Raw genomic sequence first — 23,792 nt, 5'->3', positions numbered from 1 at the left:
ATCACCACCACACCCATTTTGCATCCCCTCATTTATTTGACATTGCCAATAATCACATAAACCCTAGTTTTGGTATTCTGGGAAGGTCTAGTATAGACCATTTAGCAAGATGGTCCAGAAGCACTTCCTGTTGTTTTTAAGTTTTTTAGTTCACATTTATTTTACATTTTGATTCAGTTCAAAATTTTCTGGACCAGTGTTGTTTACATCTTGCAAAATGGTCTATAGGATAGTATGCAAGACTAGGATTAGTGCCTCTCAAATCATATTAGAATAGCAGTTTATTAAAGATCTCATTCAATTTGTTCTGTTTTCTAAATGCGGTGAAACTTATATCCAAACACAAATAATATGCAGTAAGGGTTGTTAAATGGTAAAACTTGTTTACAGTGCAGTGCGTCCCAATATTGAAAGTATGCTTATTCAATCACCAGTGTTTGGTATGCGTCCAAAAAGTAAATTGTTTTAACCTCTGACCAAAGAGGTTTATAATGCCTGAAGAGAGCTATTCATTACCATTATCATACATCTCAGTGACAGCACAGGAGTGCCCAATTTGACAGTTTGAGCTATAAATGTCACATGACTGATGATTATGGAGCGCCTTACCAGAAACTATAGGTGCATTCCAAATCACATGCTTATGTACTATTCTACGCCATTTTGTAGTATAAATAGTGTAAGTAGTGTGTTCACTTTGGAAATTCCAGCAAAAAAGAAAAAAATTTGAATTTTTTGGAATATTGGGGTATTTTTTACAAATTACGCATCTGTGAGTTTCATTATAAAAAAATTTGCCCTCATAATCTTAATCAAAAACGCAACATCCGTGAAAAGATCACAGCGATTAGCAAATACCAACATGACCCAACTTTCAATTTAAATATCCAATCAGTTCTCGATGGACGAATTCAAGTCAAGGCCTAACTTAAAGGCGCTCTAAGAGGCTGTTTACACTTGGTATTAAGATGTGTTTTCATCGATCGGATCACAAGTGGACGAGAGAGACACATTACGTTTACACCTGGTATTTAAATCCGTCTCTTTTGTCCACTTTCGACCGCTTCTGTCCTGAATACTGTGAGGGGGTGGTCTGTGAGACGGTGGGCGAGTCTCTCTGCTGTCATTCAAACGCGAGCGGGAGTAATTATGAGTTTATATGGACGCAAACTAATATTATGTCGGAGTCCGCTGCTTGTTAAGCAAGTTTACATGCTGCACAGTGTTTTGTACGTTTATATGTTGGAGCTTTCTCAGAATTTTTAGCGCAATTGATGAAATAGGATCGCGCAACTTTCACACTTTCAAAACGAAACTACGGAGAACACCCGCAGTAGTTTTATCAATGAAAGGCTAAAAATAGCGCTGTTCACACCAGAAGTAAAAAAAAGACGTAAAACTTGTGTTTAATACCTCAGATTAGATAAATGGGCGGAGAGAAGGCGGTCGCGTGTGGCTGTTCGAACCCATTCAACCACATATGCATTCCGCAACTCCAAAGCGATTCCGATCGAAAGTGGTTTCGACTACCTCTGGATGTGGTTGAAAGTGGTCTAAAGTGGACGCGTTCAAAACGTTTTGAACATAGTTTACACCTGGCATTAACGTCGTCCACTTGTGATCCGATTGACGAAAACGCATGTTAATGCCAAGTGTAAACAGCCTCTAAGCGAATCTGTGTGACGTCACTTCTTGTTGACGTTCGAAGTGTTGTCAAACTAAACGGATCATAGCTAACTCCTCCCCCTCCCTTTTGTGCTTTCTGAAAGAGTCATGAACGCAGTTTCCTGGTGGTAGGTTTGGCCACTTTGTTTTTGTTGCAGTTTGTGGAGCCTGGGCTGTCTACAGAGACAGCATTTTTTACAATGTGTTCAGGGGACAGGCAGCTAGCAGATAGTAAGGAGATGTTTACTGTATAAAACAAAAAATGTTTTATGACCTAAAACGTGGAAAATAAGACATTTCGCTACTTCTGGATATCAGATGGTGCACTTATTCAACCAAATAAATGAAATGTGTAACGTTGGACACTTCATGCACTCAACAGTCGCAGTTTTGCTTATGTCACAGAAGAGAGGCGGGGCTATTAGATGTCGTGAAAGGAGGTTATATTGGGTTAAACAAATAACACTGACATCAAAAGAACAATTTACAAATTGATTTGCTTTGACATTGTAATTGTATTATGCGTTTAATGTCATTTGCCCTCGTTTGGGAAACCTTTTAAATTTCTTGTTAGTTAAAAAACATAGCGTTCCACTTGGGACGATAATAAAATAAAATTATATTTTATAAAATTATACACTAGATGGTTGAGTACATAGTGCATAGTGTACTGAATAGTCATAGCCTATGTCATTTGGGACACTTAAGTCAGTGCTTCTTAAACTTTTCGACGTGGACCGCCCTAGTGAAGGGTGCATTCCTTTCCAAAGAAAATTCATGACAAACAATCTTAACATATAAAATGATACAATGTGTTGCTGTTGGTTAGTAGCCTTATTTTTCTGAGGTTTAATTACACAGAATTTATGATAATTAATGTATTTTATAAAAGGTTATAAAACTAGGGCCCCCTGGCACCATCTCGCACCCCCCAGTTTGAGAACCACTGTATAAGCTATGAACTAAAAGACAGCGGACGGGGAAAATTTTAATTTCACGCTATTAAGAGTTCCCAAAATTGGTCACTGGCATAGTAAAATTTTAATTCGTGAGAATACAAGGCTACTTTAAATAGTCATCAAAAGAGAAAGTAACATTTTAACCCTAAAACATTAGTTTAGTTATATCAACTCTCTTGTTTCTTGTTTTCCTAGTATAAAAATACATTAAATTTCTATGCTTTAGAGACATTTTAACAATATGGCTCCAGTTTGCTAATACAAGGTGAATTCATGCATGTGGTTTAGTCAGTTTTACCAAATGTTGTAGCCGTGACTGTGAAAGAGGTTTGGTCTGAGTCTTTAAAATTATTAACACATCTGTGTTGAATAATTAAGATGTTTACTGCAACGTCCACACTCACACAAAGCCAAACACACACAAATACACAATCATTTAGGAGGGTCATTGTGTGGTCATTTTATTGTTAAATAAATAACTTATTCAAACATTCATGTTTGTCCCAGAGAAAGTTTAATAAACTCACACCATGGAGAGAAACACTTCAGACTTCCTGCATGAGTTAATGCTAAATCAAACCAGCCTTAAGTGTTGAGAAGTGCAGAGAGCTGTTTTAACTAGGAGGAAATTTAGTTGGTAATGAATTACAAGTAGCAGTTTTGTAGGTCACTGTATATACAAATGAAGGCACAAATTCAACAGTCTGCTTATACATTTTCACCCTTAATTCTTTCATTATGTTTTCGTTTTTCTTTTCTTGTTTTCCTGGGAAAGGTGAAGGCAAACAGGAATTCCTAAATGAAAAGATAAACACACAAAATGTGTCTGGGTGAGCTGAGGAGAGGAGCTCTATTTACTCATTTCACCTTGTGTTTATACTGATTCATTATCACGCTGATTCAAACCGAGATATTGATTCAATTTGCCCGTCGAAAGTGAATTCATCCTGTTTGATACACAGAGACTTTAACATCGGTGCGCATGTACTGTTTTGTGTGTGCGCCGTGTTGCGTGCTGCGTCATCCACATGGTTCTTGTTAAAGAACGGAGGATGTTTATTTTCTCTATTAGTGATTCTCGTCCCATTATCAAGATCTCAATCAAAAACTGCCTGCAACCACGATTCGATAAACACACACACACGCACATACTTCGTGTTCTCGTTTTATCTCTGCATGTCTTTCGGTCTCTTGCGTGATTGTGCATTCACGCATATACACACATGCAGGTTTACCTGCTTATCTGCAGTACGCCAGGACATACCATAGACTTCTTTTGTGTTTAAATCAGCTTATTAGAAGACAGATAACAGACTCATTTTTAGGAATAAAAAGGATTTATTTTATTTTCTCCTTCCAGGATGTTATTATGAAAAAGATTATTACAAATCTTCAGATATGAACCATTGTAGATTTGATTTTCATGTATGAAAAAAGTATTCCGGGTTACGCATACATGCATAATTTTTAATTAATTTTCAATGATATTTGATCACTGTATGTTTGATAATATTTCACAAATTTTAATTTGAGCAAATAAACACAAGTGACATCTAGAACCAAGTGTTTTAGCATAGTGGAACGTTTCTTATTTTGTTATCGTTTTCTTTCATTCCTTCCTGTACTTTATAATTTTATTTCACCAACTCACTTCTAGACAGGGGCTTTTAGCACCACAATCTCTCTCTCGCTCTCTCTCTCTCTCTCTCTCTCTCTCTCTCTCTCTCTCTCTCTCTCTCTCTGCCTCTCTCGCTCTCTCTCTCTCCTATAAAGAGTTCTATTTGGGCAACATTTTATGCTTTTGAGTCCTGTAAGGGCTTTAAGTGTCTCGGGTGACAGGATGATGTATAACAGGTGTGTGTGTGTGTGTGTGTGTGTGTGTGTGTGTGTGTGTGTGTGTGTGAGAGAGAGAGAGAGAGAGAGAGAGATTGTGGTGCTAAAAGCCCCTGTGTAGAAGTGAGTTGCTGAAATAAAAGGACAAAAAAATTGTGCTGTTTTCCTACAAAAGATATCATATATCAACACATATAATTAGATTATATATACACACACACACACACACACAAATGAAGAGTTCAGATGCAAAACCCTCTAGGTTCGTCTCGCATTTTTCTTGTAAATTTGCATTTTTTCTATCAGGCTCTTATGTTTAGGTTCAGTAATTTCACTTTAATGGCAATGAAAACGTTATTAGTCAGTAATTTAAATGACTCATTTTTCGTCATTTCATTGGTTTTTAACTAATTTGACTTTTTCTGCAAAACCCTCTAAGTACATGTAAGCTTTTTTGCCAAAAACCTAAATCCGCAACAAGAAGATATAGTAAACAACACTAAAGGCTCAAATATTTGGTCAATATCCTAACATATTCTGTAACCCTATGTTTACGGGGTACAAAACTCTTTGCATGTCGTCATTCATCCAATTCTTCTTCCTTGAAAAAGTGATGTAGAATAAAATGGATTCTGCCAACAAACCAGTAATTCTGAATGATCTGGATTAAGCATATTTGAAGCGAAAAGAATTTGGTTAATACAATTTTGGTGTTTAGCTTTCGTGTCTGAACCATTCATGTACACAAAAAATTGTGCTAAATAGAATTAAAAGCTCATAATCTTAGGAGAACCATTTTTATTTTTCTATATTGCACTAAGAACCATCTGGTGGTGATATAGCACCAGATATAGTACTATATAGCACAATATGGTTCTACACAGGTGCTACAGTATATGGCACTTGAAATGGTTCCCCTGTGATTATGAGCCAGTGAACCACTTTTATTGCGATTTAGCACTGTTTGTTTTTAGAGTGTTTTTATAAGTATAAATAATGAATTATAGAAACAAAATTAGCAAAATAAAGTAGTATGTATATAGCATTGTAATTACACTATGCATGGTAATAATCAACTTGGATGTTTTGTATTCAGGCAACCAGGGCCACACTGACAGCTCACTGTGCCTCACTGGGTGACTCTTTGAGAAAGGAAAATGAGTTGGCTCTCATCATCGACGGACAGACGCTCAAATACGCCCTCTCTTTTGAAGTGCGTCAGGCCTTCCTCGACCTCGCTCTGTCCTGCAAAGCCGTCATCTGTTGCAGGTATATAAGCATACCCACATACTGTATATGTACACCTACACATAGTTATTAGACACATTTATCAATTTTAAGAAAATTAAGTTTTCTTAGCACAATATATTAGCATGTAAAACCAGTCATAAGCTTTCCATTGATGTATGGTTACATCAATATTTGAACCCAGTGTATCCATGTACACAAATATACTCGTGCGACTGAAATTGTGCTTAGAATTTAAAATTAACATTACCAACAGTACTGTGCAAAAGTTTTAGGCCACCATGCCACAATTAGATTTGTTGTTCTTGCAATGTTATAGTGATCATATATCATTATTTCTCAGTCTCTTTAATAGAATACATCTAGAAAATACAGAAAATGTGTATATAGTATTAAAAACAGTATAAAAATATAAACAGATGTGTCATGTTTTTAGGGTAAACTCCCCTTCCACTTGGGCAGTAGCAGGAAACTGCAGGATCTCTTAAAAAAAATCTCTTTAAAACTTAAATAAAATTAAATCCTAATTTCTAATTTTAAAGAAATTAGTCTTTTTACTTCATTCTGCTCAAAAACGCTCAATATGTGTTTAGTGCCAAGAGAGGTCACACTAAACACAGACGATGCCTAAAGAAGACATTTAGTCCTGAAAATGTAATTTTTTATTTTTTTGTACCTATTTCCTATATGTTCTGTAATATAGATGGACATTAAACTTCTAAAACAACATTGTCTGGTGGTGGTGACCTAAGACTTTTGCATAGTACTGTATATATCTAGCAGGAAAACATTATTGCTTACAGGCTGATCTTTCTCACCAATGTTTTATTTAGGCGTCAATGTTGTCTCCAATGTTTCTCCTCAAACTCCTTAGAAATAATAACAATACAAACAATTGAGACAGCTGGTGACAGACAATACAAGTGTAGAGTTTCAATAACAGTGTGCATGTCAGGCATATCGCTATCTTTGCAAATCTAAGAGAAAATTGTTACATTGTGGAGATTTCTTTTAAATCTATAGAGACGGCACAAGAGATTACTATTTTTTTTTCAAGAGAAAGAGAAATAAGAAGCTGAAGACTCGAGCCAAAATGTTTATTTGCTCCCCGATCTAATTTCATCGAGATCGCTGTCTCTGTTTTCTGTACCGTGGGTGTTCTGACAAACATGCACGTGTAAACAAAAACTTTATTTCTCAAAAAAAGTGTGTGTGTACATCTCGGAGTAAAAGGTTGTGTCTTGCCCTGGGTGACTTAATAACTTGAAAATAAGAGCTTGGCTCTCAGAACAGAGCGGCTGCGGAGAGGTAATGTAATATACTGCACTCTGTGCAAATGTCAAACTAATGACTCACTTAATGTCTTATATACACACACACACACAGTGTTACACACAGGTAGACAATGCGGTCATTCAGAGTATTGTTGAATACTGTAAATGTTTATAATCTGAATATAAGCAGTCTGCATGGCACTTTACACAGTTTTGATTGAGTAATAAAGCATGTTTCCATTTGTCGTGCGTGTGCGTGCTTGTGTGTGTGCGTGTCGGAGAGTAATTGACTTGCTGTTGCATGAAGCCCACATCCGGACTTTGGTCTCCAAGGTCCTGCAAACCTGCTAAACTAACCTCTCCTCCCTCTCCAGCACCCCCCACGGTGTCCCAGAACCGCCAGGGTCCACACACCCTCGTAACGCCGGCGTATGTGTTTGTGTGTTTTAGAGAGAAATTCAGGGGGATGTTTGCATCCGTGTGCGCGCACCCCATGCTTGGTTTCCTGAGTTCACACTCTGTTTGTTTAAAGAGCTGCTTTAACCTTCTTATTTTCTGCTCAATTCCACCATGAAGAACATTAGCCTGCCTTTCATCTGCCCGCTGCTTCAGTAAGCTCCCATCCACCGATTGCATAGGGAGAGAGTTATAGTGGAAAGAAGGAGGAATTGATCAACATGATGATGACAAGAGAAAGTGGTTTGGGAAGGATTTGTCTTTTCTCTGCAGATTTTCAACTTTTTTATGACTATACCATGCCTGCAACATTAAGAAGATCATACATCTTCGTAGTACATTGTGCTCTCCTGGCTGACTTTAAAACCAGTCTGTATTCCAGCAGGTGTAATGTTACTGTCTTTCTAAGATGAATGGCGAATGCCGTAGTTTTAGTAATCTAAAATTATATCCCACCTGTTATTGAGGTTTCCCTAAAGTTCATTGTTTTTTGTGATTGCAGACGTGTGATTTAAATAGAAGATGTTTCTTTTCGTCAGTTTAGTGAAAATATATTTCATCCAAATCCCAGTTCGTGTACTGTCTGTACTTTTCAGAATTTCCTATTACTCACAGTACCGCCGTTCTCACGGTCAACCTGGAAATTTAGTGAAAGCCATTGAAATCCATTTGTCAGGAAATGTTGGAATCCTGTTGTATGTCAGATATACTTGTCGGAGAAAGTATTATTTCCTGTGTAATCTCAAGCTATGCATCTGTGCATGCTTTTTGGGCTACCACAATCCCTTGTGCTATGAAAAATGAGATTGCGATGGTTGTCTGTCATGAAGAAATGGTAATGCGTAAACTTAAAAGCATGACTGCTAAGCATTCTTTTCCTGTCAGTCAATAAGACTTTGTATAAGTTCAAAAATATGCTCCCGTTCATGCTCATGTCATCTTGACCAATGATTTATACAGGTACACCTGTTTCATTAACCACCAACATGTCAGTAAGTGTGTTACTCTTGTAAGGAGTGGTATCACAAAAATTGCGATGTCACTCGCTGCCATTCATATAGTCAAAGATCAACAAGGTTGATATACAGTAGGGGAGAGCGGTGCACAACTTACACTTTTTGGTTTTGGCTCAATAATTCAAAAAATATTTGAGTTTGATTAATTCTATTTTTACACAAGCAACACACACATCTCTGCTACAAATGAACATTTGAAGTTTGTTTCTATTGGTTACCATTCTTGGACAATTACACCAAATGTGACAAAAAAGTGCAAACGTTACAACTTACCCCATAGGTGGGGTTAATTGTAACAGGCAGGGGGTTAGTTGTAACACTTGCTAAAAATTAAGTTTGCAGGCAAATATTTCAATACTATTTTGTCTATATACTTGAAGTGGATATTGTTTATATTTCTGTCTATAATAGACAGGTATCCACACTGTATTTATTCATCCAGCCCTTTTTTAACAATAGTTCAATTATAAATGGATACAAATGTCTACATATGTGAGAAAAATCTGCACAGTTATGACTTAAATTTTTTTTTATATGTGACCCAGTCTGTAATAATCATACTACAGTTTCAAAATCAAATTCTGATATAATGAGCATCAAAGTTTGATTTTAGCCATTCATTTAATTATGATTTCAATCTTTGAAGTGATCTTATTCAATCAAAATTTGATTAAGATATGAACATTAATCTACAAAATTAATTTTACACACGATTTTTGATAAGACAGGCACATTTATTTTGTTGGCAGCCAGCAATCATTCATGTGTAGCTTATTTAAAACAACGACAAGTATGACGCTAACGTTAGCGGTTTTCATATCGTAAGTGCTGAGGGGTTAGTTATAACACAGCGTTACAATTAACCCCGCTGGGTCAAAATATTTTCAAGCCTACCAAAAACCTTGCTAAGAGCTGCAGACATATTTCAAAACAATGCTATGTTTTAGTCAAAAAGAGACTTATTAATATAACATAGCATTGGATTTGGTATCTTACGCACCCAACTTAAACCGAAAAAAACATATGATGAAAAAATGTACTTACATGCCACCAAAACACTCATTCATCAATAACTCTCTGGATATCATTATAAATTTCCAGTAATTTGTGGGAGATCGTCTTTTGGCAGCGTGAAAAAATACCGGAAAACCAAAACACTCAACCCTGTGCAACAATCTAAACAGTCCGTGTTACAACTAACCCCGCGTTCGTTTTTGCCCAGCGCACCCCTATATATATATTAAATAACCATTTTATAATTTCAGGGTGTCTCCACTGCAGAAATCTGAGATCGTGGACATGGTGAAGAAGCATGTGAAGGCCATCACACTGGCTATAGGAGATGGAGCCAATGATGTTGGCATGATACAGACGGCACACGTGGGTGTGGGCATCAGTGGGAACGAGGGCATGCAAGCCACCAATTCATCGGACTACTCTATAGCTCAGGTCTGATACACACAAACACACTCATGTAATTCATTATTCTGCGGTTCACACACATCTCAAAGTCTCATCTTTAAAAACTTCATTAGACTACCACAACACAAAGCACACAGCAGTCTTCTGCCCACAGCGTTCTTGTATCCGGGTAGCTGCTTCTGCAGTAATGGCTCACATGTGTTCTTGCGGCAAGCTAATTCGTCTCTCGACCATGTTCTCTCTCTCTCTCTCTTTTAGTTTTCCTACCTGGAAAAGTTGTTATTGGTTCACGGGGCATGGAGTTACAACCGTGTTACCAAATGTATCCTGTACTGTTTCTATAAGAACGTGGTTCTGTACATCATAGAGGTATGTGCATAAACCGCCGCCAAGTGTGTGTGACTTTAAAAGGAAAAGTTCACCCAAAAATGAAAATACTGTCATTATTTACTCAACCCTCAGTCCGTATCCAAACCCGTATGGCTTTCTTTCTTCCATGCAGTGCAAAGAGAGATGTTAGGCAGGATGTTTTTGTTGTTATTTTCCATGCAGTGGAAGTGAATGGGAACAGGCGCTGTCAAATTCCAACAATGACAAAAATGCATTATGAAAAATCACCAGCCAAAATGCATTTATTTTGCAGTTTGTGGAGCATTTTGCTAAAGTTAACGGGGTAAGCTAAAAAAACCACAGATAATTTATTATAGCATGTTAAAATTGCGACTTTATTGGTAGGAGCAAAAATGCTGTTTTGGGGTGTGACCTTTAAAATGCAAATGAGCTAAAGAGAAGCAAACACTGAAAGCCATTGTTTGTTGAAATTGAAACTCTATTGTTGTTCTGTCAGTTGTTTTCTCTCTCTCTCTCTCTCTCTCTCTCTCTCTCTCTCTCTCTCTCTCTCTCTCTCTCTCTCTCTCTCTCTCTCTCTCTCTCTTTGCAATAAAATGGCAATGCCGTGGTTGGAAAGTGCAGATTAAGGGGCGGTATTATAATAAGATCCTCTTTTGACATCACAAGGGGAGCCAAATCTGAATTACCTCAATTGACGCATGCTTGCAGCAAGTTACTGGGTTAATCTTTTTCACATTTTCTAGGTTCATAGAAAAGGTCAGATTTTCATGATATGTTCCCTTTAAATCAGGGAAATCTTGTAAGTTAAAGGAATATTGCACCCAAATATGAAAAATCATAACTCTTGAAATAAATTTGTGATAATATTTTGGGCTTATCCATAGCAACATAGATACAGCATAGTAAATGTAAATATTTTTTACACTTTTTATTTGATGACTTTAAATATTATTGGTTCTTATGTCCCGTGACTAGTTGTTATATGCATGCAATGATCCTTGTATAAGAAGATAACATGATGGCATTTTAATATAAACATGTATGTTTTAATTAATATAAATATAATATTTTAATATTAATATAAAATAACTTGTTTGTGTTCAACTGAAGAAATTAAATCATATACATCTTGGATGGCATGAGGGTGAATAAATTTTAAGAAAATTTTCATATTTGGCTAAACTATTCTTTTAATATGTTCATATATGTGATTAATTTGATTAATGATCTAGGAATGCAGTGTCTTCATTTTATATCCTATTTCTTTTTATTAAATATTTAAAATAATAAAACTTTTGGATCCCACTACATTAAAAAACACATAAGTTTGAATATACAACTTGTGCTTTGAGGAGCTTGCCTGTCAATATTTCCTTTATACTCAAAATGTATTAAAGTTGTGCGTAAATTATGGATAAAACCACCCACAGTTAGGGGTGTGACGAGACACTTAATCCATGAGACGAGACGAAACACGAGATTGGGTTCACGAGAACGAGACGAGACGATATTTTTACACTTTTTAAGAAACCCTCAATGATAAAATAAATGAATAAGAAACTGAAATCACATTATTTTTAAATGTTTTAACTAATCAAGGACTGGCCCTAACTTTGCTAACTGATAATGAAGTAATTTGTTATTTTGTGGTAATAAAAATAGACCCAAGTGAGCAGTAGCCTTTAAAATTACATAATAACGAAGATGCAATAATAATTGGTTCAAATAAAGTATTAAAACCAAGTAACATTAAACAACATTAACAAACACATTACATTTGTGGCCTATAACTAAAAAGCATTATGTATGTATTATAACAAATGCCTGCAGGGGGCGATAGAGGACTCGTCTCGCAGACGCTATCTTCACTTTCACTTTCACTTTAGATGGAGAGAAACGCTTATTTTTGCCAAACAATGTTTAAATCCATATTAATATTTAATATAGTCCATTTCTTTACACTAGAAATGATACAGCCACTGTCATTTTTTGAGAAAGAACATGCAGACATTAAATCATGTAAACTATGTGTGAGGGTTTAATCTGCTGAGACTTCACATCTGACACTGATCAACAAACAAACACAACGTGTCTCAGACTTCACGCGAGCTCGCAAACGAAAATTATTGGAAACCTAAACAAGAAAGCAAATGCAGTAAAAGACAAATATAATGCATGCACTGTAAAAGGTTCAAACAGAAATCTGCATCCTCCAGAGGTCACATATGCAGGCTGCATACGTCATCAAGGTTTATTTCAGATCATTAACTGAGCATTACATTCGCAAGTCGTGAGCATATTACAACAATTTGCGATCAACTAATAATTAGTAAACTTTATAATTGTTAATAGTTTTAATAAGACAGTGATGAAGTAAATGCAGTTTAAAAATGCGACCTCCGAAGGATGCAGTCTTTTATTCGAGAAACGGCCAGCATTTCACCTCCACAAGAAATCTTTTAATCTCAAACACATTTAATCCGTCACACGAGATCTCGTCACACCCCTACCCACAGTGCAAAAAAAGATTTTCAAGAAAAGATTTTCTTAGTATTTTTATCTTGTTTTCAGTAAAAATATCTAAAAATTATTAAATTAAGATGCTTTTTCTTGATGAGCAAAACAACCCAAGAAAATAAGTCTAGTTTTTAGACCAAAAATATCAAATTTAAGTGATTTTGTGCATTAAACAACCAAAAAATCTACCAGTGGGGTAAGCAAATTTTTCTTGAATTGTGTTTAAGAAAAAGTTCAAGATTTTTTTGCTTACCCCATTGGCAGATTGTTTTGCTGGTTTTATGCATAAAATCACTTAAATTTGATATTTTTGGTCTAAAAACTAAACTTATTTTCTTGGGTCGTTTTGCTCATCAAGAAAAAGCATCTTAATTTAAGATTTTTTAGATATTTTAACTGAAAACAAGACAAAAATAGTAAGAAAATCTTTTCTTGAAAAGAATTTTTGGCAGTGGAGGTCATACACAAAAAAGTCATGCAGGTTTGGAGTGACATGATAGTAAGCAAATAAAGACAACAATGTTGTGCTTTTGGAGCATGTTGAACACAAGTCCAGGTAACTTTTTATACAGAGGACAGATCGAAACCCACATGCGCTCGTGCACACACACACACACACACACACACACACACACTTTTTTTTTTTACTTTTCTAGTGTTTCTTTCACACAGGCACACTTGCGTACATTAAGTAGACTGCTTGCAGCTGTTTGTGGAAGTGTTTGACAGTGATAAATGAGATGCCCCCTCTAGTGCCTGCTTTCCATCACACACAGACACACACACATGAAAATGCAGACAAAGAGCCGCTGACCCCTATCTCTAGTGGATGGGTCCATCCAGCTCAAAACTGCATACCAGATACACTGTCACCCTAGAGGTGTGTGTGTTGTGGGTAGAGTGTGAGCTTTAATGACAGGGTCACCGATCTGTCCAGTGGAGCATTTGTCAGCTGTGCCATCCCCACCCCCAAAAATGGCAGCAGGTGTAGACCGATTCCCCCATCACACATATCTTCACAGACTGTTTTTTGTGTGTGCGTGTTGTTGTGGCTGCTTATTTTGACATTGAAATGTTTAGACGTCTCTATATTTTTGGAATGTGATTGTCGTATGAGCACATCTGTCCGTGTTTTTGGGGGTGAGTTTGGGGTCTTAGTTCCAGCAAACAGGAGGTCAGAGTTCACAGGCTGTATTTATGTATATATTTATGTGTATTAGCGTAAGTATGTTTGTGTGTGTTTGACCTCTGCCTTGGTTTTTGATGTTGTCCAAAAGTATCCAACCAAAACAAAAATGTCTTCGTTTTTCATCTTTGTATGTCTTTTTGTTTTGTTTTTCTGTCTTTGTCATGCCTCGGTTTGATTTTGTCTTCTTCTGTAAAATATATTGTCTGCCTTGTCCTCAGCTTTGGTTTGCATTTGTGAACGGCTTTTCCGGACAGATCCTGTTTGAACGGTGGTGCATTGGATTGTACAATGTGGTGAGTGCATCTCTCCATCTCTCTTACTTTTATAAATCCTATTTATCAGTTTTGTTTCAAGACTTAACTTGCCCCTAAGGCTTTTCTGAAAAGTAGGACGCTACTTCATTTTTGCCAAATTCCAATGCAGCAGCATTACATATGCTTCACTGAGAATCTGGCAATCCCAGAATGCATTGTGACAAGCACAGTAGAGGAATTCATCCTAGGCCAGGCAGATAGATAGATAGATAGATAGATAGATAGATAGATAGATAGATAGATAGATAGATAGATAGATAGATAGATAGATAGATAGATAGATAGATAGATAGATAGATAGATAGATAGATAATTTCATTGCATGTTGTTTACAGTGATTGTATTTGTTTATGTATTTCAGATCTTTACTGCACTGCCGCCGTTTACACTGGGGATATTCGATCGGCCATGCAGTCAGCAGAACATGCTGCGATTCCCTCAGCTCTACCGTATCACACAGAATGCAGAGGGTTTTAACACAAAGGTCTGCTCTTGTGCATTTACATACATTAACTCTGCATGATCATTTATAGGCTATAAAAAAGCACAAACAAAACCATGCAAGGTGCAAGAATATGCGACACACAGCCTGTTTTAAGTATTTGTTTACAACTACATAATTTGTGACCCTGGACCACAACCAGTCATAAGAGTTCAATTTTTTAAAGGTATAGCGGAAGATTTTCCCGAATTATTTAAAAGAACCGCCACTCGATATTTTTAAAAAAATGCTCCCGAGAGGTAACGCCTGTTAAACGCGTGCACGAGACAGAGAGAGAGCATGCAGGAGCTCAGTTCTTCTCTTCGCTCTGTTTACAAGTTTCTGTCGGCATGTTTACCGTGTCTGTGCGGTTCGTGACTTGTGCCAGGGCTAGCATCGCAAATCATAGCTTACATCAACTTTTACTAGCAGTGATTTTAAATATATTTCTCCAAATAGCATGACAAAATGTACCTTTCCAGTAGAAACTTCGCGTGGGAAGCCCAACCTGTCCTTTTAGCTCACGCCAGCGTGTGAAATAGTCTCCCATAAACATTCTGGTCTTGTTTCTTTATTTATAGTCCTTTCTCTTCTTGTCATACAATTCGTAGACACTTTTTCTCTTGCGACCCTCAGACATTTTGAAAAAAACACAGTGAGAACGCAACCTTCAATGAATGGTTGAAACCGTAGCACAACACACATACACGTCAAAGTGCGCATGTGCAGAAAGCGAACGTAGAGGCATGCACGTACGACGGTTATACGTCAACATATAATCAGAATGATTGACATCTGGGATGACCAATAACAGTGGTGATCCACCCGGAAAACGAAAATCTTCCGCTATACCTTTAAGTGAGATTTAAACATAATCTGAATGCTGATGAAATAAGCTTTGTTAGGATAGGACAATATTTGTCCAAAATACTATTTAAAAATGTTGGAATCTGAGGGTGCATAAAAAATCTAAATATTGACAAAACTTTAAAGTTCCCCAAATTAAGTACTTAAAGGGACAGTCCACTTTTTAAAAAAAATATGCTCATTTTCCAGCTCCCCTAAAGGTAAACATTTGATTTTTACTGGTTTGGAATCCATTAATTTGATCTCTGGGTCTGGCGCTAACACTTTTAGCAAAGATTAGCATAACCCATTGAATCTGATTAGACCATTAGCATCGCACTTAAAAATAACCAAAGAGTTTCAATATTTTCATATTTAAAACTTGACATTGTGAACTAAGACAGACGGAAAATGAAAAGTTGCTATTTTCTAGGCCGATATGGCTAGGAACTGAAAATAGTACCCTGCTATTGAAAGTTACCAAGGGGACTATATTCGGGCGCTGCGTAACATCAATGGATTATGCTAAGCTATGCTAAACATGGTACCACCAGACTCGGAGATCGGCTGAATGGATTCCAAAACGGTAAAAATCAAATGTTTAACTCTAGGAGAGCTGTAAAATGATTGTGTGTCCCTTTAACAACAATAATACAAATATATAATAATGTATTTTTATAAGATGATAAATACATTTTTGATATATTTCCTGTTGGAAATGTACAAAATATCTTCATGAAAAGTGATCTAACTTAATATCCTAATGATTTTTGGCATAAAAATTGATAATGTTGACCCATACAATGTATTGTTGGCTATTGCTACAAGTAAACATTGCTACAAGTATATAAATTGTTGGTTGGTTGATGTACTTATCTTTTTGTGAATTCCTGACAGCTCAAATGACAAATTATTATTTTAAGTTTACTGTTGACTGCTTTCAATCAAAAAAATTATGTACTTTCCCAATAACTTATTTTTATTTATTTTTTATTCGTCTTTCCAAAAAAGTTTTGAATTGCCACCATATTTCAGAAATTTTTTAATGTCAATAATTTAGTATTTTTGGGCCTGTGAAGTTCAGTGTTTCAAGGGAATTTTGGTTTTGTTGTATATGATAAATTATATATAAATTCCTGTTCGGTCACCACTTAATGTCCAATGTTAAATGAGTGACCACAGAGATGTTAATGAGATTCACAAGGCCAGAATAGGAAAGTCATTCATTTATAGAAGGGAATCAGTGTTTTTAGGTGTGTGTTTGTATGTTTTAGAGGTGATCTGGGGGACACTGAACTAGGCTGTGCAATTGCAGAGAAACTGTTTGTGTGGGCTATGTGTATCTTGGCATTAAACTGTCTTAACTGAATCTCTCTCTCCTCTTTCTGTACCTCCCTTCCACTCCTTTCTCTCGTTCATTCCCTCTTTTTCCAGGTCTTTTGGGGTCACTGTATAAATGCTCTTATTCACTCCATTATTCTCTTTTGGTTTCCACTCAAAGTTTTGGAGCACGGTAACTATCACAAACACGTACACACACACTTACTCCCCACTCAAGGGTCAATGTGTAAGTGGTCGAGTATCTTTCATCAACCCTTTTGTTTCTTTAGACACTCCCTTTGACAATGGCAACAGTGTCGACTACCTGTTCGTGGGGAACATTGTCTACACGGTAAGTCGTCAGCCAATCACAGCAGCTCATTTACTGAACCGTCACTCTGCCTGCCATTAAGAGGTCACGCATCATTTCCTCGCTAGTGCTTTTAAACTGTTTGCTAGCTGCCAGTGTTAACAAAGTAAACTTCTTAATGTCTCTTTGGTTTTAGATGGCTATTTTTCGTAAAGGGCAGAAACTGCAAGATTTTGGTGGTTGCTAAGACAGTTAGCTGTTACTCACGCTTGTATTTGCGGTTAAGGATATGTACACCCGTAACCCCAAGTGTTCAGCTTGGGTGTAGATCTTTTCCCGCTCCATTTGAGCTACATACATCAAAACATGCGGCTTTTTGAGGCGAAGCATGCTGTTACTTTCGGAAAGAAAAGACTTGGTTGATTTTCGCCTGGTGGACAATAAAGCTGTCAGAAAAGTTGAGTTACATTAAAGGTGGGACTCGACACATATCTGGGGAGCCGAAAATCGTAGAAACTTCAGGGTGGGCCAATAAGCAGCCACCTGGAAGCCAACAAGAATATGGGAAAGCCCCTTTACTGACTTAAATTTCAATAGTATGCTGGCTTAACACTTAAAGTATAATTTTAGGATGTCCACTTTTACAGTGTAAAATCTTTCTGTTCACACTGTCAAAAAAAAAGGTAAAAAATGGTCCATAGCTGTTACTGGGACGGTACCTTTTCGAAACGTACACCTTTGCACCTAAGGAGTTCATATTAGACCTCAAAAGTACATATTGGTATCAAATGTATACATGTATACAGGCTGTCAAAATATTCATTGCCATTAATCGCATACAAAATAAAAGTTTGTGTTTGCATAATACACTTGTGTGTGTATTGTGTGTAATTATTATGTATATATAAATACACACATACATACTTGTATACATTTTGAATTTTGGATGCATAACAATTAATCGCAATAAATCTATAGCAGAATTAAAGTTTTTGTTTAAATCATATATGTGTGTGTGAACTGTGTATAATACCTTTGTATAGATTAATGCACAAACATGCATGTATATATTTAAGATTTTTTTTTTAAATATGTATATACATTTGTATATTTATGTATAATTTATATTATATAAAAATATAAATACTTAAAATATAAATATATTTTTTTCTTTAAATTATACATGCATGTATGTATATTAATATATGCATAATTATTATACACAGTTCACACACATATATGATGTAAACAAAAACTTTTATTCTGCTATAGATTAATCGCGATTAATTGTTATGCATCCCTATTTTGAATACATGTATCTTATTTTTTATTTTTATACAAATTAAAATATTTCAAATATATATACATGTAAATGTTACATGCATGCATGTGTGTGTGTATTTATATATACAAAATAATTATACAGTGCACACACATATATTATGCCAAAACAAACTTTTATGTTGTATGCGATTAATCACGATTAATCTTTTGGACAGCCCTAATACAGTACATATCTGTTGCTAAATTGTACATATTAGGAGCTTTTTAAATGGTTTCCCCCAGTGACAGCTTGGGTCCATTTTTGACTATTTGTTCAAAACTAAACATGACATTGCACATGAATTATAAATAGGCCCATGTTTGTGTGTTTGTGACCCAGACTATTAAATACACAATGCTGGAGTATTTAGAAGTACTACCAGACTCCAGCTATTAAAACAATAATGAATGAGTCCCATGGGGAGTGAAGTCTTTATCTGCTGGTATTTCTTTTCTGTTCCCTTACAGGCTTTTAAGTGTATATGTGTGTGTGAGCGATTACATTAAAGGCTAAATGTGTAATTGTGTGTGTTTTTAAAGCTGTGTGTGTGTTGCTAGAGGCTAAAGTAAGTCGATGCCTGTGTGAAAGCTCTCATCTGGTTTTGTGGGCTTAAGTGTGTGAAACTGTACAGAACGCTTAACCAGTACGATGAGTGCATAACATTACTGTTATTTATTACCTCTCTCACTCTCGCTCTCTCTTCCTGTTACAGTACGTAGTTGTAACTGTATGTCTTAAAGCCGGCATGGAGACCACAGCTTGGACAAGGGTAAGTCAGTCACCGTCCTCCAACACAAACACCACACATACACACACTCCCCTCACGGCTAAGTCTCTGAGCTTAAAGCATTGAGCCGCTTTGGCAGCACTTACGAAAAAGTCCCGTCTAATGCAAACAATTTATTACAACAAATTTGTTATATCTGGAGTGAAACATTGTGAAGTTTGCATGGGATATTTTTAATGGGACTGCTTCTATAGGAAGGTTATATATTGCCATTGCTTTAGATAGGTGGAACATATAGTGGTGCTATGTCAGGACATTTCTTACCAGCTGTGGTGTGTGTTGAGGGGATGTCGACACACCCTGTCCGTTCAGCTGTCCCCGGTATGAAAGAGAGACCCCTTTGGAATTCACACGGTTTCCATTACAGACAGACAGAGTTTGCTGATGGGTTTGAGAGTCTATATTTGATGCGCCAATGAAGCAGAGTACTAATGTCCACTTTTTGGATCTTGGATGCGGAAGACGTGTTTATCCCTGTAAGGATTTCAAAAAGTAAAGATTTCCAAGTCATGGAGCATATGTTACGAAATAAGATAGGAAAATTGGAGAGAACTACCAATGATGAACTACACCAGTCAAATTTTTTCGGTGTGTGTCCCCTCTGGTGTATGGTGGCCCCCACTTGTGCCCAAAGAAAATTTATAACATAAAACATTATAAAACATAAAATTTGAATTAAACAAAACTTAGTAAAATCTACAATGCAGTGCTGTTGGTTTGTAGTCTTATTTTTCTGAGGTTTAATTACTCAGAATTCATGATAAATTCATGTATTTTATAAAATGTCATAAGACTGGGGCCCCCCTGGCAAAATCTCGGTGCCCCCCAGGGGGCCACGGCCCCCAGTTTGAGAACATTGGACTATGTTACATATAAATTAGAAGAGATGCTTGTCAACTCCACTAATCGGAAAAGTAGCTGTTACCATGGAAACCATAAGGGTACACCAAAGCATTTAATCCGTGTGTGCCTCATAAGTCTTGAAAAGTGAAGCCGCTGGCTCTTTGATCGCCCCCTGGTGGCTGGCTGCAGTATAAGTCATAAACCCCGCCCTCTCCATTCAAACGAATGGGACTCTGCTCTAAATAAAAAATATTTACACTTCCAATAAAAGTTTCCTGAAAGATGGTTTTGGTCCTTTCAAGTAGTTTTTATCACGCAGATATATGTTCAATTTTTGTGATAAGTTTCATTTTAGCTAGTAATTTGATACTATAGAAACGGGGCGTGTCGTTATGATTGGCGTGGTTGAATTGGTCGCGCGAGCGTTTGGGCGGAAGTTTGATACTGCGGCTCCGCCTTTGGCTCCACGGACGATTCCTTCTGCGCATGCCTTGGCTCAAAACTGACGTTTTTACGTAACATGGCGGCGACCATGGTCGGACATTTTTAGCTCTAAATTTATTACAATGGAGGGAGGTGACGTTGCATCTTCCATCTTTTTTTACAGTCTATGGTTAAAAAATGTTTTTTTATGGTCTGAAAACGACTGTAGGCGCTTGCCAGCTTTTTTCAGCTGAGCGCTTTGGTTGCTTTAATACTTCTGCTTTGTTTATCAGTCGTTGATCGATGCGCCAGTTGGTTGATGTGATATTTGCCCCCCCACTGTGATTGGACGGCCGAGTAAGAAGTGACATTGACGAGCTGAGCATTTCATCCAAAGTTGAAAATTTTTCAACTCTTGACGCTCAGCACTGTCAGCTGTTGCCGTTTTTAACTCTTTCCTCGCCAGCATTTTTTTAAAAAAGTTGCCAAAACATTTCTTCTTTAAACATATAAACATACAAATATCAAATAAAAGATGTTTCATCCTACCTTGATTAGTTTTTTGAGCAAAAGCTGAGATAATTTAGATTTTTGTAAAGTACTTTTGATAGAGATTAAACAAAATTTAAATATTGACTTTTAGACATTAATTATACATATAGACTTAAGGGGGTCGCACACCGGACATGCAGCTCAGTGCTGTGCAGCGCCGTTCTAAAAAAATCAAACACATTGTTTTCTATGAGTATACGCACACTGGTGCCAACAGGTGGCGCCCGTCCGCGGCGCCCAGCTACGACTCAGAAAGTTGCTCAATTCCCTGTCTCTCCACAGAGCTCCACGCACATAGTTTAACATTAAATAACATCATATTTGTCCTAAATCAATAACATTGGCTGCTAACGTATATTTAGCATTCTAAAGACGTTAGACGTTATCAGACTAAGCTTGCGCTATTTAATGTGCACTTTCGGTGTACGAAACCTCAGAGCTGCGCGTCCGGTGTGCAACCCCCTTTACAGTGCATTATGTTTATATCAGTATGTGTGTTTCCTTGAATTCAAACCCACAAACTTTGCATTACGCTCTATATATTTTAATGCTCTACAATTTGAGCTACAGCAACTTTATGACAGTGGGAGGGATTTTGGTCCCCGCCATTGCATCTGTAAACGTTTAAAACTGACCATGACCCCTTATTCTCTCTTTACAGTTTTCTCATCTTGCTGTATGGGGCAGCATGGTGCTCTGGATGCTGTTTTTTGCAGTCTATTCTGCTATCTGGCCAACCATTCCTATAGCACCAGATATGCTGGGCCAGGTGAGTCCAGATACACTCATACGCTTGCTTTTTCTTACACAACTGCTGCTGTTCAGCGTCTGGACGACTTACTCTCTGGGTGATCCGTGTCAAATTTATAGCGTCCCATTTCGCAGTCCGCCTACACCTGCCAGAGGGTCACCAGAGCCCCATGCTTTTACGGCCTACGCTGGAAGTGTTGATTTAAGCGGGTTGGTCGTGTTGGTTTATCCACCACTACAGACATCTGTTTGTGTTTTTTAGTGAAGAATACACCATAAATGTTGTTGCTCTGTTCACACACATAATGGATGTGTAGTCTCACATGTGAAAACCCACCTTAAGACTTTTTTTTTTTACATAAAATCATCCTATATAATGTAAAGAACATATTGTAAAAATATAACCTTGATGTCTTTGATATTGACTGAGTGAGGTCATGTCAAATATTGAAATCAATGATTGATGACTTTAATTGATCTTATCACAATGCATTCTGGGATTGCAAAGGCCACATGCAATGCCCTAGAATGTGACAAAAACAATCTATCATCAAAGGCAGCATAATAAACCTTTAGGACAGAGCTATTGTGTGTGTGCTCTGCAGTCGGGGTGGGATGAAGCTCTCTGAACCCTCCGGCCCATTAATTCGATTTGTGTCAGAAATCAGGAATGAGCTCAAGTATCACTGCAGCTGCTCTCTCGGGGAGAGAAAGAAAGATGGGACATCCCCTGCTCTTTACCCTGCAGCACAGGCTTTCCTTCCTTCTCTCCGTCCATCCATTGTTTTTTAATCTCTACGTGTTGTACAGGCTGGGAACGTGCATGATTGTCCATTGCTGTACATCAGCATTAATATTTTCGCTAGTCTGAGAATTTAGGATTTAGGGTTGGCAGTCTGTGGGGGTATGTGCAGCTGTTGCGAGGGGACCTCTCTTAATGGTTTTCAGAGTCTAGTGGACTCCATTGGAGATGTCAGCTGTGGACAAATCTTAACCATCTCCTCTCAGCGGGATCAGTTGATTGCACACCGTGAAGTTGCTTCAGTCCGTGGGACTAACATTATATAGTTATTCCAGGAAAAATATTACTGACTTGCGTGGCTTAACAACCTGGACTCCTCAAGTCAAGTTCACACAGGTGGCCTTGCCACAGATTTAGTTCATCACAATAAATATGAACATGCCAATGGAAACGATTGCTCTTTCAAAGGTTAATGTAGATGTTTTTCCTAAAATTGCTTAGGAGAAATAAAAATATAGAAAATGGGACAGTTGTTAAAATACATTAAAGGAATAGTCTACTCATTTTCAATATTAAACTATGTTATCACCTTAACTAAGCTGTGACACTTCGATAGCATTTAGCTTAGCCCCATTCATTCAATGGTATCAAACAGAGATAAAGTTAGAAGTGACCAAACACATCAACGTTTTTCCTATTTAAGACGAGTAGTTATACGAGCAAGTTTGGTGGTACAAAATAAAACGTAGCGCTTTTCTAAGCGGATTTAAAAGAGTAACTATATTTTATGGCGTAATAGCACTTTTGGGAGTAGTTCGACTCGGCGCAGTAACACCCTCCCTCTCCCATTATGAGAGTGAGAAGGGGAGCAGACTTTTCAGGCGAGTCAAAGTACTCCCAAAAGTGCTATTACGCCATAAAATATAGTTCCTCTTTTAAATCCGCTTAGAAAAGCGCTACGTTTTATTTTGTACCACCAAACTTGCTCGTATAACTACTCGTCTTAAATATGAAAACCGTTGATGTGTTTGGTCACTTCTAACTTTATCTCTGAGTGGTTCCATCGAATGAATGGGGCTAAGCTAAATGCTATCGAAGTGTCGCAGCGCTCTCCAGCGCTAACGTGCACGCACACAGATGACAGAGGGATGTATCAACTCTTTTTAGCTA

General features: G+C 37.2%; 1 protein-coding gene across 10 annotated transcripts in view; it reads left to right on the top strand.

The window, feature by feature from the left end:
- The window catches only part of atp8a2 (ATPase phospholipid transporting 8A2), a 69,334-nt gene that overhangs the window by 36,868 nt on the left and 8,674 nt on the right, over positions 1–23,792 (top strand). For all 10 annotated transcript variants that reach the window (XM_065258192.2, XM_065258187.2, XM_065258184.2 and 7 more), the window contains 9 exons: positions 5,554–5,726; positions 9,717–9,900; positions 10,132–10,242; positions 14,149–14,223; positions 14,606–14,728; positions 17,006–17,084; positions 17,182–17,243; positions 19,238–19,294; positions 21,792–21,899. In XM_065258192.2, coding sequence (XP_065114264.1) covers positions 5,554–5,726; positions 9,717–9,900; positions 10,132–10,242; positions 14,149–14,223; positions 14,606–14,728; positions 17,006–17,084; positions 17,182–17,243; positions 19,238–19,294; positions 21,792–21,899 — 972 coding nt within the window. The remainder of the gene's footprint in view (positions 1–5,553; positions 5,727–9,716; positions 9,901–10,131; positions 10,243–14,148; positions 14,224–14,605; positions 14,729–17,005; positions 17,085–17,181; positions 17,244–19,237; positions 19,295–21,791; positions 21,900–23,792) is intronic.

The sequence above is a fragment of the Paramisgurnus dabryanus genome, chromosome 22 (genome assembly GCF_030506205.2).
Source record: "Paramisgurnus dabryanus chromosome 22, PD_genome_1.1, whole genome shotgun sequence".
Taxonomy (NCBI): domain Eukaryota; kingdom Metazoa; phylum Chordata; class Actinopteri; order Cypriniformes; family Cobitidae; genus Paramisgurnus; species Paramisgurnus dabryanus.
Note: the sequence above shows the minus strand (reverse complement) of the source record. Positions and strands in the feature narration are given on the sequence as shown.